The sequence below is a fragment of the Exserohilum turcica genome, assembly GCF_000359705.1.
Source record: "Exserohilum turcica Et28A unplaced genomic scaffold SETTUscaffold_3, whole genome shotgun sequence".
In the NCBI taxonomy this organism is placed as follows: domain Eukaryota; kingdom Fungi; phylum Ascomycota; class Dothideomycetes; order Pleosporales; family Pleosporaceae; genus Exserohilum; species Exserohilum turcicum.
In genome coordinates this window covers 1825205-1836180 of record NW_007360136.1, presented here as the reverse complement: position 1 = coordinate 1836180, position 10976 = coordinate 1825205, and the positions used below count along the sequence as shown (strand labels likewise).

The window sequence follows — 10976 nt, the reverse complement described above, 5'->3', positions numbered from 1 at the left end:
GGATCGGTGCCCAAACCATCAACGAGGCGGAACAACGAGACGGAACAACGGTCAGCCTAGGCAGATGGTTTTGTTGCTAAAAGAACCTCATGATGCTGTTGTGGAGTCGGGCCGTGGACAGACTGGAGAAGACATGAACTTGGAGGTGCAACCGTCAGAATCTAAGGCGCGGGAAGCGTTGGAGGCGCCATGTTAGCCTGTTAAAACGAGCGCTAAGGTTTCGCTTTGCAATCTCGTGATCAGAGCGGTACATGCGCCTTTTATTGGCGTGGAGAAATTTGAAGTGTGACAGGCGCACATGGTGGAGAGACAAGAAGGCCGCGAAGAAGCCCTGAGCCGCCTCTGGCGTCCTACCGGCGTTGTGCATGGCGAGTGGCTTGGATGACAGATACATAGACTTCGCTCAGCCTTCTAGACGGTAGATGCATCATGTCCGGTGACAACGGTCGACGTGTCACATGGCAATACATTAGTGGCGGCGATCACATGCAGGGCATCGGAGGTAGGCGGTACATTTCTCCTGCGCCACCGCACAGCCACACATGACATCATGTCTGCTCTTGCTCCCGCCACTCCAACTGCGCAAGCGATGCCATCACTATGACAAACAAAACCCCGGCTGCAAGCTTGAGTGCGTTGTACTCGAGACACTGATTTTTTACGAAATCGCCCGACTCTGCAATCTTTGAATTTCTACAGCCTCTTCTAGTGTCTGCAATCTCCAGCCACCTACAACCTCGTTCAACACCTACACCCTTCCTAAATACCTACAAACATCATGCCAACATCGCAACATCCAAGCGAGCCACCGCCCAGCTACGAAGCCGCCATCTTTGACGCAGACCCATCGCCTGGCCTCCATCGCGTTTCCACAGATGGTCCTGCAGCGCGCACAGAGCGCAATGGTATTCCACCCGAGTGGCGGCGCTCCATGGAGGACTTGATGCGCGAGCTGCCTCCTGGATGGATCCGATCGTTTGACGAGCAGTCTCAGCACCAGTTCTTCGTAAACACGCGAGCCAACCCTCCACGTAGTATATGGACGCACCCATACGACGATGAAGAGTATCTCAGCACACTGAGCCCGGAAGAGCGCAACAAGCACACGCGCATGCACCGGACCATGACTATGGACGACCTTGCTGCCGAGGACTCCGACGCAGAAGATCACTTGCCGCCGCGAACGGCGCCAAAGGATAAAGGAGCAGCGGCTTCTGGCGAGCCAACAGGCATTCACAAGTTCTCCAGAAAGCTCAAGGACAAGATCACGGGACAGACACACGACGAACGTGAACTAGCCCGACAGCGCCGCGCAGAGCAAGAACGCCAGGCCTATCTCCAGCACATGCGCACGCGAGAGGCCATCATACGCGCAATGGAAACAGGCGAACCGCAACTGCTAGGCAAAGACCGACAGGGCAGGGACGTGTACATTGAGCCGCCTCATGGATCTGTGCCAAGAGGAGCCTTCGGATACAATCCATATGGTCCCCGCCAGTACTACAGTCCCAACGTCCGATACATGCGCCCGGCTACACCGTACGGCAGGCCGTATGGTTACGGGTACGGCGGAGGCGCTGGGCTGCCAATTGCGGCTGGACTTCTTGGTGGCACTCTACTGGGAAGTGCATTATTCTAGGGACTCTAATCTTGATCTCCCAGCCGGATTACTGCGGAAGTCGGGCACCGGGCGCATGAATTTGTTTTGACAAAAACAACACACACACAATCATACAGATACGCCTCAAGTCGATGACGCAGATAGCGTTTGTTTTTTCTTCTTCCTGTATACTAGCACTAGTCCTTGTTCCATAGTAGGCTTTTAATAAGACACGACTGTCATGATGCAATCTCTTCGCATGAAACGTACACCTATACTTGTCAAAGTCCCACTCACTTCTGCTTCCCCCCTATCCATGCCGGCACTTTGCCTCGTAAAAGCAAAAACAAGAAAAAATCTCATTTGGATACGAGGCAAGGCGGGTGAATCAGCGCTTCTAAATTTACCGAATCGACAGGTGATGAAGCGAGCTAGTCTTTCAAGACCGTGGGGTGTGTGTGCGTGGCAATACCAGGGGAGCAGCGAATGAATGATTCCAGAGAAGGATATATCTTGTTTTTGCGCGCCCACGGCTTCGAAACAAAACATGAAGCCTAGCTCTAGCAGGCGAGGGCTGAATACCTTGTACCGACTGCGCTTAACTGATTACAGGCAATCCCCCCCGTGTTTACACACGGGGCTTATTCGAGCGAATCACGCTTTGACCATTTTGTGTGTGTGTGTGTGTGTGTGTGTGGGTGGGTGTGATTTGGTCCCGAGATTAGGCATCTGGGGTGGTCGCTTGTTGTACGACTGGCCGCTAATGGCATGTATGTTTTGTTGCACAGTGGGAACACAGGCGCTTTTATGCACGAGGAAGGGGACTGGATTCTGGGGTATTTTGGAAATAGCCTGCAGCTGGAAACTAGTAGTACTAGTAGTGGTAGTAGTAGGAAAGGAAGCTGACACGTTGCAGGGCACAACTGCGGGGCGAAAGTCGCCCTGGTTACTGTACCACCTGCCTGCAGTGTTGTTAGCACCGACTGCACTGTGAAGCATCCATTTCTGTGGAAAACGCGCGTGTCTCGACAAGGAGCGCGATCGTGTGGACACATTCACTAGAGGGCGTAAAGGTTCGGCAGATGTCGTGGCCGTGGGCTGACATGGGCCTGAATGAATGTAGAATTGGCATCATCGGCGATGTGAGGTTGTGGACGGGCGTAATGGCGATAGGAGGATGAGAAGAAGAAGAAGGAGAATGGCGTGGACAGTACAACCAGGGCGGGCTGTGTCGTGATAGCATGTGTGTGCCGTGGTGAAAGCAGCGACCAATGGGCGGCGGAGAATTGATAGGGCGGCTGGCGGGACCAATGACAAGGGCGCAGGTTACGCCAAACGCGTAGTCAGGGCTCCGAAGCCGGAAGCCGAAGCGCAGCCATTGGCGGGGCGACTTCTGGAAGCGTTCCAAAACGTGCTGCAATTGCACAAGGCGCGCGCGATACGTCAAGATAAAGATCTGGCATCCCACACCCATCACGACGCTCATGTGGCAGAAGTGATCAATACGGCCGGGTTGCGTGTCAGCCGGCGACAAGGCCAGGGCGCAGCCCTTCTTTTCCCCACGCTGTGAGGGTTGAGGCCGTGGAGACATGGCGACGCACAACAAGGAGCCCCACTGCGCCGCGCTTCTGGGGGTGGGGGGGCAAGACTCACATGCTTTCGCGACAGTTTGCTGACCAGGGCGGCCGGGCGGGTGCGGGAAGGCAGCTGAACCCTGCTGCATGTCACGCCGCCCAGGTGGTTGTGGTTGCGCAAAAAAGAAACCCGTGTAGACTGCATGGCCTGGGGCTGGCTTCAGCTGCTCGTGCCCGTGGTTTGTGGGCGCCTGATACGAGGCCGCAAAGGGTGTGTGGAGGCGTGGTGCTGCTTATGGGAAGACGCGCCGTCCCCGGCCAGCGACGTTCGCAGGTGTTCCCATGTTGATCTGAGCCACGCAATAATATCACGTCTGTGTCGCCTGTACATATACGCCGGCGGGCGCACTGAAACAAGCATAGCGCTAGGCCCGGCGGGGGGGATGGCAACACGCCCGAGGCTGCAGCTGTGTTCCTCGAGCCCACGATTGCCCAGACGACGAGATGACGGTACGTGGTGCAACCGTGGACACGGTCAGGTCTGGAACTGAATGACGCCGGCCGACCCATGTGCTATACAGCAGACAGTGGCCATGGCCGCCGTCTTGCTGACACCTCGGAAGCTCGTGCATGTGCATGCGGCCAGTAGCGCCAGGGCAGCTGTTGACGATTGCCAGGCTCGGTTTCATGGGGCTGGGGTGGGCTGCGGATGCGTGGCCGAGGGGGGCGTGGGAAACACAGGCGGATGGGTGTGGGTGAGACGGACGAGGTTGAGATCAAGATGGACAATGGGCGATGGCGATGCCATGGGCTGGGGCTTATCGGCGCGGGTGCAAGTCGTCGCATAACGAGTCTTGGTCAGGGACGGCGTCGCGGTGGGCTGGGCACAGCGCCGGATCGGGCTAGCCGGCCGTCGCTGGCGCGCGGGCGCTGATTGGCTGCCGCCGGGTGCTTATCTCTGGCATGAAATGCAATTGACACCACGCAACATGGGCCTCCCACCTGCCAAGCACTTCCGCCGCCCGACGACGCTGCCCCATGGCTGCAGTGGCTGCGTACACGCCCATGGCCAGTCGCCGCCAGAGAGCCGCCGCGCGACAATGGCCCTCGCAAGCTCCCCGTTATCTAAGCCGCTCCGTCACCCTCCCGCTCGCGGCGAGATAAGGCCACCGCCTGCCATGACGCAGCTGCCATCGCCCCGGCTCGAAAAAAACGAACAAGCTCTGGATCCGTCGCGAACCCCACGGCGGGCGCGCGCCTGTGCATCAGGTCCCTTCGTCCATTTCGCCTCGAGTCCTGGCCCGTGGACCAGGATAGATAAGACCAGTACAGTCAGCCCTCACCCATAAAGGCCCCGGCGCAACCATTGCAATCTGCACCAGGCCTTCCAATTTCTACCTGGCGCCTTTGGGTGCACATACAGTATATTATTACCGCCTCGCCTCCACCTCGTCCGCCTCTTCTGCCCTCCGTCCACCAGGCCCCGTACCCGCCCTCGCCCCTTCCACGGCCCCCCAGCTCCCATCGCCACCATGTCGTACGCATGGATCGGCGCTCCCACGCCCTTCAATGGCACCAACTCGGTCACTGGCGGTGATTCTGGTCAGTTCAAGTCCCGTCGCCATCCCACAGAGCGCTATACTGACATGGCCATGTGCAGTCAACGAGAACCTGAACCAATGGTACCAGCCAGGCGACCAGGCCTACATCCTCGTGGCTTCGGCCATGGTGTTGATCATGGTTCCTGGCCTGGCCTTCCTCTACTCCGGTCTGGCTCGCAGAAAGTCGGCCCTCTCGCTCATCTGGGCCTGCATGTTCTCGTGCTCCGTCATAACCTTCCAATGGTACTTTTGGGGCTACTCGCTCGCCTTTGGTCCCTCCAAGAATGGCTTCATCGGCAACCTCGACAGGTTTGGTCTCAAGGGTGTGCTTGGCGCTCCCAGCCAGGGCAGCCCTCTGATTCCTGAGCTGCTGTACTCCTTCTACCAGGTACTAGCAACACGCCCGTGTCTCACACAAAACATGCTAACCACGCTCGCAGTTGCAATTCTGCGCCGTTACAGCCGCCATTGTCGTCGGCTGCGTCGCCGAGCGCGGTCGCTTGATCCCCATGATGGTCTTCATCTGGCTGTGGGCCACAATCGTCTACTGCCCCGTCGCATACTGGGCCTGGAACGCAAACGGCTGGTTCTTCAAGTGGGGTGGTCTGGACTATGCTGGTGGCGGTCCTGTCGAAATCGTGTCCGGTTGCAGTGCCTTGGCCTACTCGATGATTCTTGGACGTCGCCAGGAGAAGATGATGCTCAACTTCCGCCCTCACAACGTCTCTTTGATCACCCTCGGAACCGTCTTCCTGTGGTTTGGCTGGTTGGGCTTCAACGGTGGCTCCGCTTTCGGTGCCAACCTTCGCGCCGTCATGGCCTGCTGGAACAGCAACCTGACTGCCATGTTCGCCGCCATGACCTGGGTTATTCTTGATTGGCGTCTGGCTCGCAAGTGGTCCATGGTTGGCTGGTGCTCAGGTACCATCTCCGGACTCGTTGCTGCCACTCCCGCCTCTGGTTTCATCCCTCCATGGGCAAGCGTTTGCCTCGGCATCACCACTGGTATTGTTGCCAACTTTGCCACCAAGAGTATGTGTTCCACCTGAAAAGAAAATCCTGTGTCATTCGCTAACATCCTTGCAGTCAAGTTCTGGATCAAGATCGACGATTCCCTCGATGTCTTCGCCGAGCACGGTGTCGCTGGAATGTGGGGTCTTTTCTTCAACGGCATCTTTGGTGCCAGGTACATTATTGGTCTCGACGGTGTCAACAACGCATTGTCGGCTGGTGCCATCACCGGTACTGGGGCCACCGTCTACAAGCAAATCGTCTACATTCTCGCCTGTACCGGCTACTCGTTTGTCGTCAGCGCCCTCCTCGCTTTTGTCATCGACAAGATCCCCGGCCTCAAGCTTCGTGCTTCCGAGGAGGCTGAGCTCCTTGGTATGGATGACGACCAACTCGGCGAGTTTGCCTACGACTACGTCGAGGTCCGCCGTGACTACCTTGCGTGGACCCCTGCCAAGGGTGACCCCCTCAACAGCGAGCACTCGGTACCCCAAGGTGACCGCCACGGCATCCCTCAGCACAGCCAGATGCTCGAGGGCAAGGCTCCTTCAGAAAACTCGAGCCACGACCACGACCACACGGGCATCGGCGGTGACAGGCATGCTGTTGCCATGGGTCCCGAGCATCAGGAAAAGCAGGTTCACACCTAAGCTTTTGTCCTTTTCAGTGTTTTGAATTTGCTCCTTGCGATGTTTTGAGTCAAACTGTTCGAGATACCACCAGCGCTCTCGTCCTTGGGCTGAGCCTTTTTTTCATATATACTTCTTAGATATGTGCAAGCACCTTTCCGATTTATAAAAGTGTACTATACATGGTATTTCACGGCGTGTCCTTAAACTCCATTCTCGTGTTTGTTCTTGTCTTGGACATGTGACTGTGAGCAAATTTTGCGTGTACGTCGTTAACAATCAAATTACATACGTAGATGTTTTATTTCCGCGCCCAGCCCCGAGCTTATCAGTGCAAACACGCTGAAGACTCGTATTGGTCTTGGGTCAATATTTTGTTCTTTGCCAAGCCCACACTCCGCATATTCCTTATCATTTCCCGCTCCTCCACCCCCATCATGGCTCTCGTCGGCGCCCCACCACTTTGCTGCACCCCAGATGCTCCTGATGGATGATGTCAAGCTACCGCGATAGGCTTGAGGCCAAGCATTATGGCTGTGATAGAAGATAGCGTCTTCCCAACCACGATGTGCCTTGCCATCATGCCACCCACGCTGCATTGCCTAGTTTTGAGGCATTACGCACATGTGCGTGGCGCCATACCCACGCTTCACCTGCCAGTGTGGCTACACTCACAGTTTCCATACGCGCGTCTCCATGCCTCACCATTTGTTATGCTTTCCGTGTCCATCCGCAAGGCCGGCTGCAGAGCCTCACCCAGCGTTTTTGTTGAGGCCTCTTCCCTTGGTCGCCCAAGTCAACCCGCATGGTATCGTGCGGAATATGTCGCCTACTCAAGCATCGCTCCGTTGCAAGGTATTCGTTTCGAAGTAGCCACATGGATATCCCCACACGGACACCTATGGAGCAAGCAGGCCAAGGGTGGGGTAAAGCGCAGAGAAGCTTTGCTGACGGCAGGAAAAGGCGTGATTTTCGCCTTGACCAAGACAGGCTGAGGGTGTGAAACACTTTCTCGGGGAAAAGTGTCTTGGGTGCGTTCCATACGCTCGGCAGCCGGGGGTGGGGCGGAGCTAACGCTAAGTAATCGCATCGTCGTGGTGAAAAGCACCGTGACGAAGTGACAGCCAAGCCTACCTCGCAGAATGGTTGGGTTGGAAGCCGACGTCGCCGTCGTACCCCAAAAGCCAATTTACCGCTCGGAAAAAAACAACAAACGACCTGCATACGGGCCCGCGGTGTGACGGGCATTCTAAACATGCAGTGTATCAATCAGACCATCGACTCGCATGTGCCAAGCCAAGGAGCTTAGTATAGTACGGGCGCAGGCGCAAAGCTTATTGGGTCCTCATACCATCCACCCCCAGGCAAATGCCGTGCCCTTGAGCTAAATCAGTCTAAAGCACACGTCAACTCCTTTCTGGGATAAAAATACGGCATGCTGCACATCCAGACGAAATGCCGAGAGGAATCAAACATCGCCAGGTATCATCATGGATGGGGTGCGTCTGTACGCCTCCTAAACAAAGCGAGCAGCTGTTCGAGGACGAATCACCAGACATTGCAATGGCCTTTCTGTGACAATGGGCTTGCTGTGCGACTGACATTGAAAGGCCGTCGTCGAAACGCACCTTTGTCATCTTGTCATAACCTCTGCCATTTCCTCACAAAGAGCCAGGCTTCGGAAACCTGGGACGAAATACCATTGGTATCATAGCTCCGGAAAAGAATATCTTCTCAACGGCGACAAGCATGTTTCTTTGCTGATTCCACTCTCTTGCAATTTTCTTTTATCAAATACCCCCAACTACATTCACCGTATTCCCTTGCCGAGTTAGGCGACAAGATGCGGAATGCTCTGAGGATATCCCCGGCGCCATTCAAGTCCTCTTTCTTGTCCATTCCACCATCGCCATTCTCACCGCGCACTCCCTTGACGCCGGCAGTGCCATTGCGACATGAGGTACGGGAAGCGAGTCAACAAATCTCAACAACAAATTCAAAGTCTGCAGTGCATGCGCCATCAAGCCCCGTGGCATGGGTATGGAAATGTCATCAATGCAACCACGACTACCGTCTAGGTGTGACAAATCGATGCCTCGAAGATGGACATTATTACTGCAGTGGCACAACACCGCTCAAGGCATGGCGAAAAACGAAAAATTCGAGGCACATCAAAAGACATGCCGCCTGTACCAGCGAATTTGACTACTCTGCCTGGAGAAATTGGGGCAGATGGCGAAGAGGTGGCCCCGGGAACAAGGACACACCGGGCACTGGTTCAGCAGCCGGCAGCGAGGACCACACTTCCACGAAACCCAAGAAGGACTGCTGGAACATGTGCGACTACCCGTCTGAGTGCGGTTGGGGCAAGAAGTTTGGCATTCATACACCACTCAAGACCTGCTTTTCTACCCTTGAAGCTGACACCATGTCGACACCAACTGCTTCGGTTAATGCGACATCAGAAGATACACCCAAGGCTGAGGACCTCAAGGTTACCAAGACTTCGGGAATCGGGATACTACCTGGTTTCTGGGCTGCTCTGGCGGTGAGCATGAGTATACAGAGGAAAAAGAGTGATAGTCAGGCTACCTCGTCGCCGCTCTCCACTGTCACGCAGGAAAAGACTGAGAGAGCTGTGGCTGCCAACACCCAATCGCCGGCTAGATACCGAGACAAATCTGCTGGCACGACGGTTACTGAATCCTCCTTTTCGGATAATAGCCCCGCTTCTTCGACGCCTGAAGGTCCGGCCAAACCATTGCTCAGCAGGACGCGATATCGCCGTGCGAAGTCTGCTTTCCCCAAGTCCCACAGCTACATCGACGTGCGATGTGCGACGGGTATTTTCACGCTGAGTGCAAACCAGGAGCTCAGTTTGAGGCAGACGGGCGGATTCGGATCGGGATTTGAATCATTGGGAAAGGCGCCGAGTTGGCAAAATGGGGCTCAATACTCTTCTTGCATTGTGTGAAGACAGAATTACATGGACTCTGTGTTCTTGTAGTAGCTGAACGTGTACGCCGTTCAGACAGTAGTAGTAGTAGTAGTAGCTGCTAAGTATGACGTAATCCCAAGCTGAATATGGAACTATTTTTTCTTCTTCTTTCCTACAGTACCGCCGAAACACATATGGCATCCGGCAGCTATCCACTATACAGACCACAAAGTGGGACACGAGAAAAAAAATGCCAACTCTGCAGTGCCCATGGGCTTGCGGCTAAAAGTGGACTTTCCCGCCCGCGTAACAAATGGGCAATGCAGGGATGTTGTTGGTGCACGAGCCACGTGCCTTTCACCGTTGCCGTGATCCCCCTTCTAAGCCGCGGTCCCTGTCAACACCCTCGCCCAGCGCGCGCCGAGCCCATTTCTACGAGGCACATTGCGAATATGGTGCTCTCATTCATCTTGATCCAGAACCGACAGTATGTTTGCGCCGCGCCGCCGGGGCGTTGCCTGATGCTGACATGCCGTGTTTGCGCAGGGGAAAGACGCGGCTAGCCAAGTGGTATGCACCGTATAGTGTAAGTCGCATAGCAGAGAGATTGTTTGAGAGCAAGAAGCATTCACTGACAGACATGCAGGACGATGAAAAAGTCAAGTTGAAAGGCGAGGTATGCAAAACACGTTTGTGCTTTACCCTGGCTGTCTCGCGCCCCGTTCCGTCGACCGCAACCCCCCCCCTCCCCTTCACGAAGCCGCGCCCGCCGGATGCCCCGACCGTGTTTACGACATGTAACGCTCAAGTTACTCACGCCCGTGATAGGTCCACCGCCTGATTGCGCCGCGCGATCAAAAACACCAGTCCAACTTTGTCGAGTTCCGCAACATGTCCAAGATTGTGTACCGGCGATATGCCGGCCTCTTCTTCTGCGCATGCGTCGATACAAACGATAACGAGCTGGCGTACCTCGAGGCTATACATTTCTTCGTCGAGGTGCTAGATGCCTTCTTTGGCAATGTCTGTGAGCTGGATTTGGTCTTCAATTTTTACAAGGTACGCGAGAATGGACAAGATACAGGCAGAGGATGGAATAGTAGTGGAGAGATTTAAGATAAGATAAAAAACTGACAGTCAGTACAGGTCTATGCGATCCTTGACGAGGTGTTCCTGGCGGGCGAGATTGAAGAGACAAGTAAACAGGTTGTGTTGACGCGGCTGGCACATCTTGATAAGTTGGAATAAGGGATGGCAGTGTCTGTGTATGAAGAAGTTGGCGTGCTTTTTTTCTGCACTCGGTCGGAATTCGTAATGGTAGCCCCAAGTCGGAGGATCGGAAGTCCAAATAGGGTTGTGAAGGGTAATGTTGGTATCCACGGACACTGAGGATTCATGAACCAAGGTGCAAGAAGATGGCTCCGCTTGGTCTGTCTCGCGCCCATGACGCAGCGCACAACAGTCCCATGGGGTGATGCTATTGGTGTAAACTTGGGTGCCAGGCAACTGGAGGAAGGTATTCGGTATAGACATGGAATACTGCGAGGACATGTTGCCAAAAACAATTGACATTGAACTGCATTTTCGATATCCGGATCGCACGCGATGGAATGGGCCTCGTTC

At 55.1% G+C, this 10976-nt stretch overlaps 4 protein-coding genes across 4 annotated transcripts; all 4 read left to right on the top strand.

Moving 5' to 3' along the window:
- The first annotated feature begins 677 nt into the window (after window positions 1–677).
- On the top strand, window positions 678–1847 carry SETTUDRAFT_163785 (uncharacterized protein). The gene has a single exon (XM_008029347.1). It carries the CDS (start codon window positions 779–781, stop codon window positions 1637–1639), a length of 861 nt encoding a protein of 286 aa, XP_008027538.1. The 5' UTR covers window positions 678–778; the 3' UTR covers window positions 1640–1847.
- A 2542-nt stretch (window positions 1848–4389) lies between these two features.
- Window positions 4390–6609, top strand: SETTUDRAFT_163784 (uncharacterized protein). The gene is made up of 4 exons (XM_008029346.1): window positions 4390–4776; window positions 4835–5163; window positions 5216–5807; window positions 5862–6609. The coding sequence occupies exons 1-4, from the start codon at window positions 4707–4709 to the stop codon at window positions 6434–6436; spliced, it is 1566 nt and encodes a 521-aa protein (XP_008027537.1). The 5' UTR covers window positions 4390–4706; the 3' UTR covers window positions 6437–6609.
- Window positions 6610–8258: 1649 nt separating this feature from the next.
- Window positions 8259–9389, top strand: SETTUDRAFT_20567 (uncharacterized protein; the record flags this gene model as incomplete). The annotated part of the gene is made up of 1 exon (XM_008028718.1): window positions 8259–9389. One exon carries the CDS (start codon window positions 8259–8261, stop codon window positions 9387–9389), a length of 1131 nt encoding a protein of 376 aa, XP_008026909.1.
- A 416-nt stretch (window positions 9390–9805) lies between these two features.
- On the top strand, window positions 9806–10601 carry SETTUDRAFT_154646 (uncharacterized protein; the record flags this gene model as incomplete). Its single annotated transcript, XM_008029345.1, has 5 exons — window positions 9806–9840; window positions 9900–9939; window positions 10000–10029; window positions 10182–10412; window positions 10500–10601. The coding sequence occupies 5 exons, from the start codon at window positions 9806–9808 to the stop codon at window positions 10599–10601; spliced, it is 438 nt and encodes a 145-aa protein (XP_008027536.1).
- Between the last annotated feature and the right edge of the window lie 375 nt (window positions 10602–10976).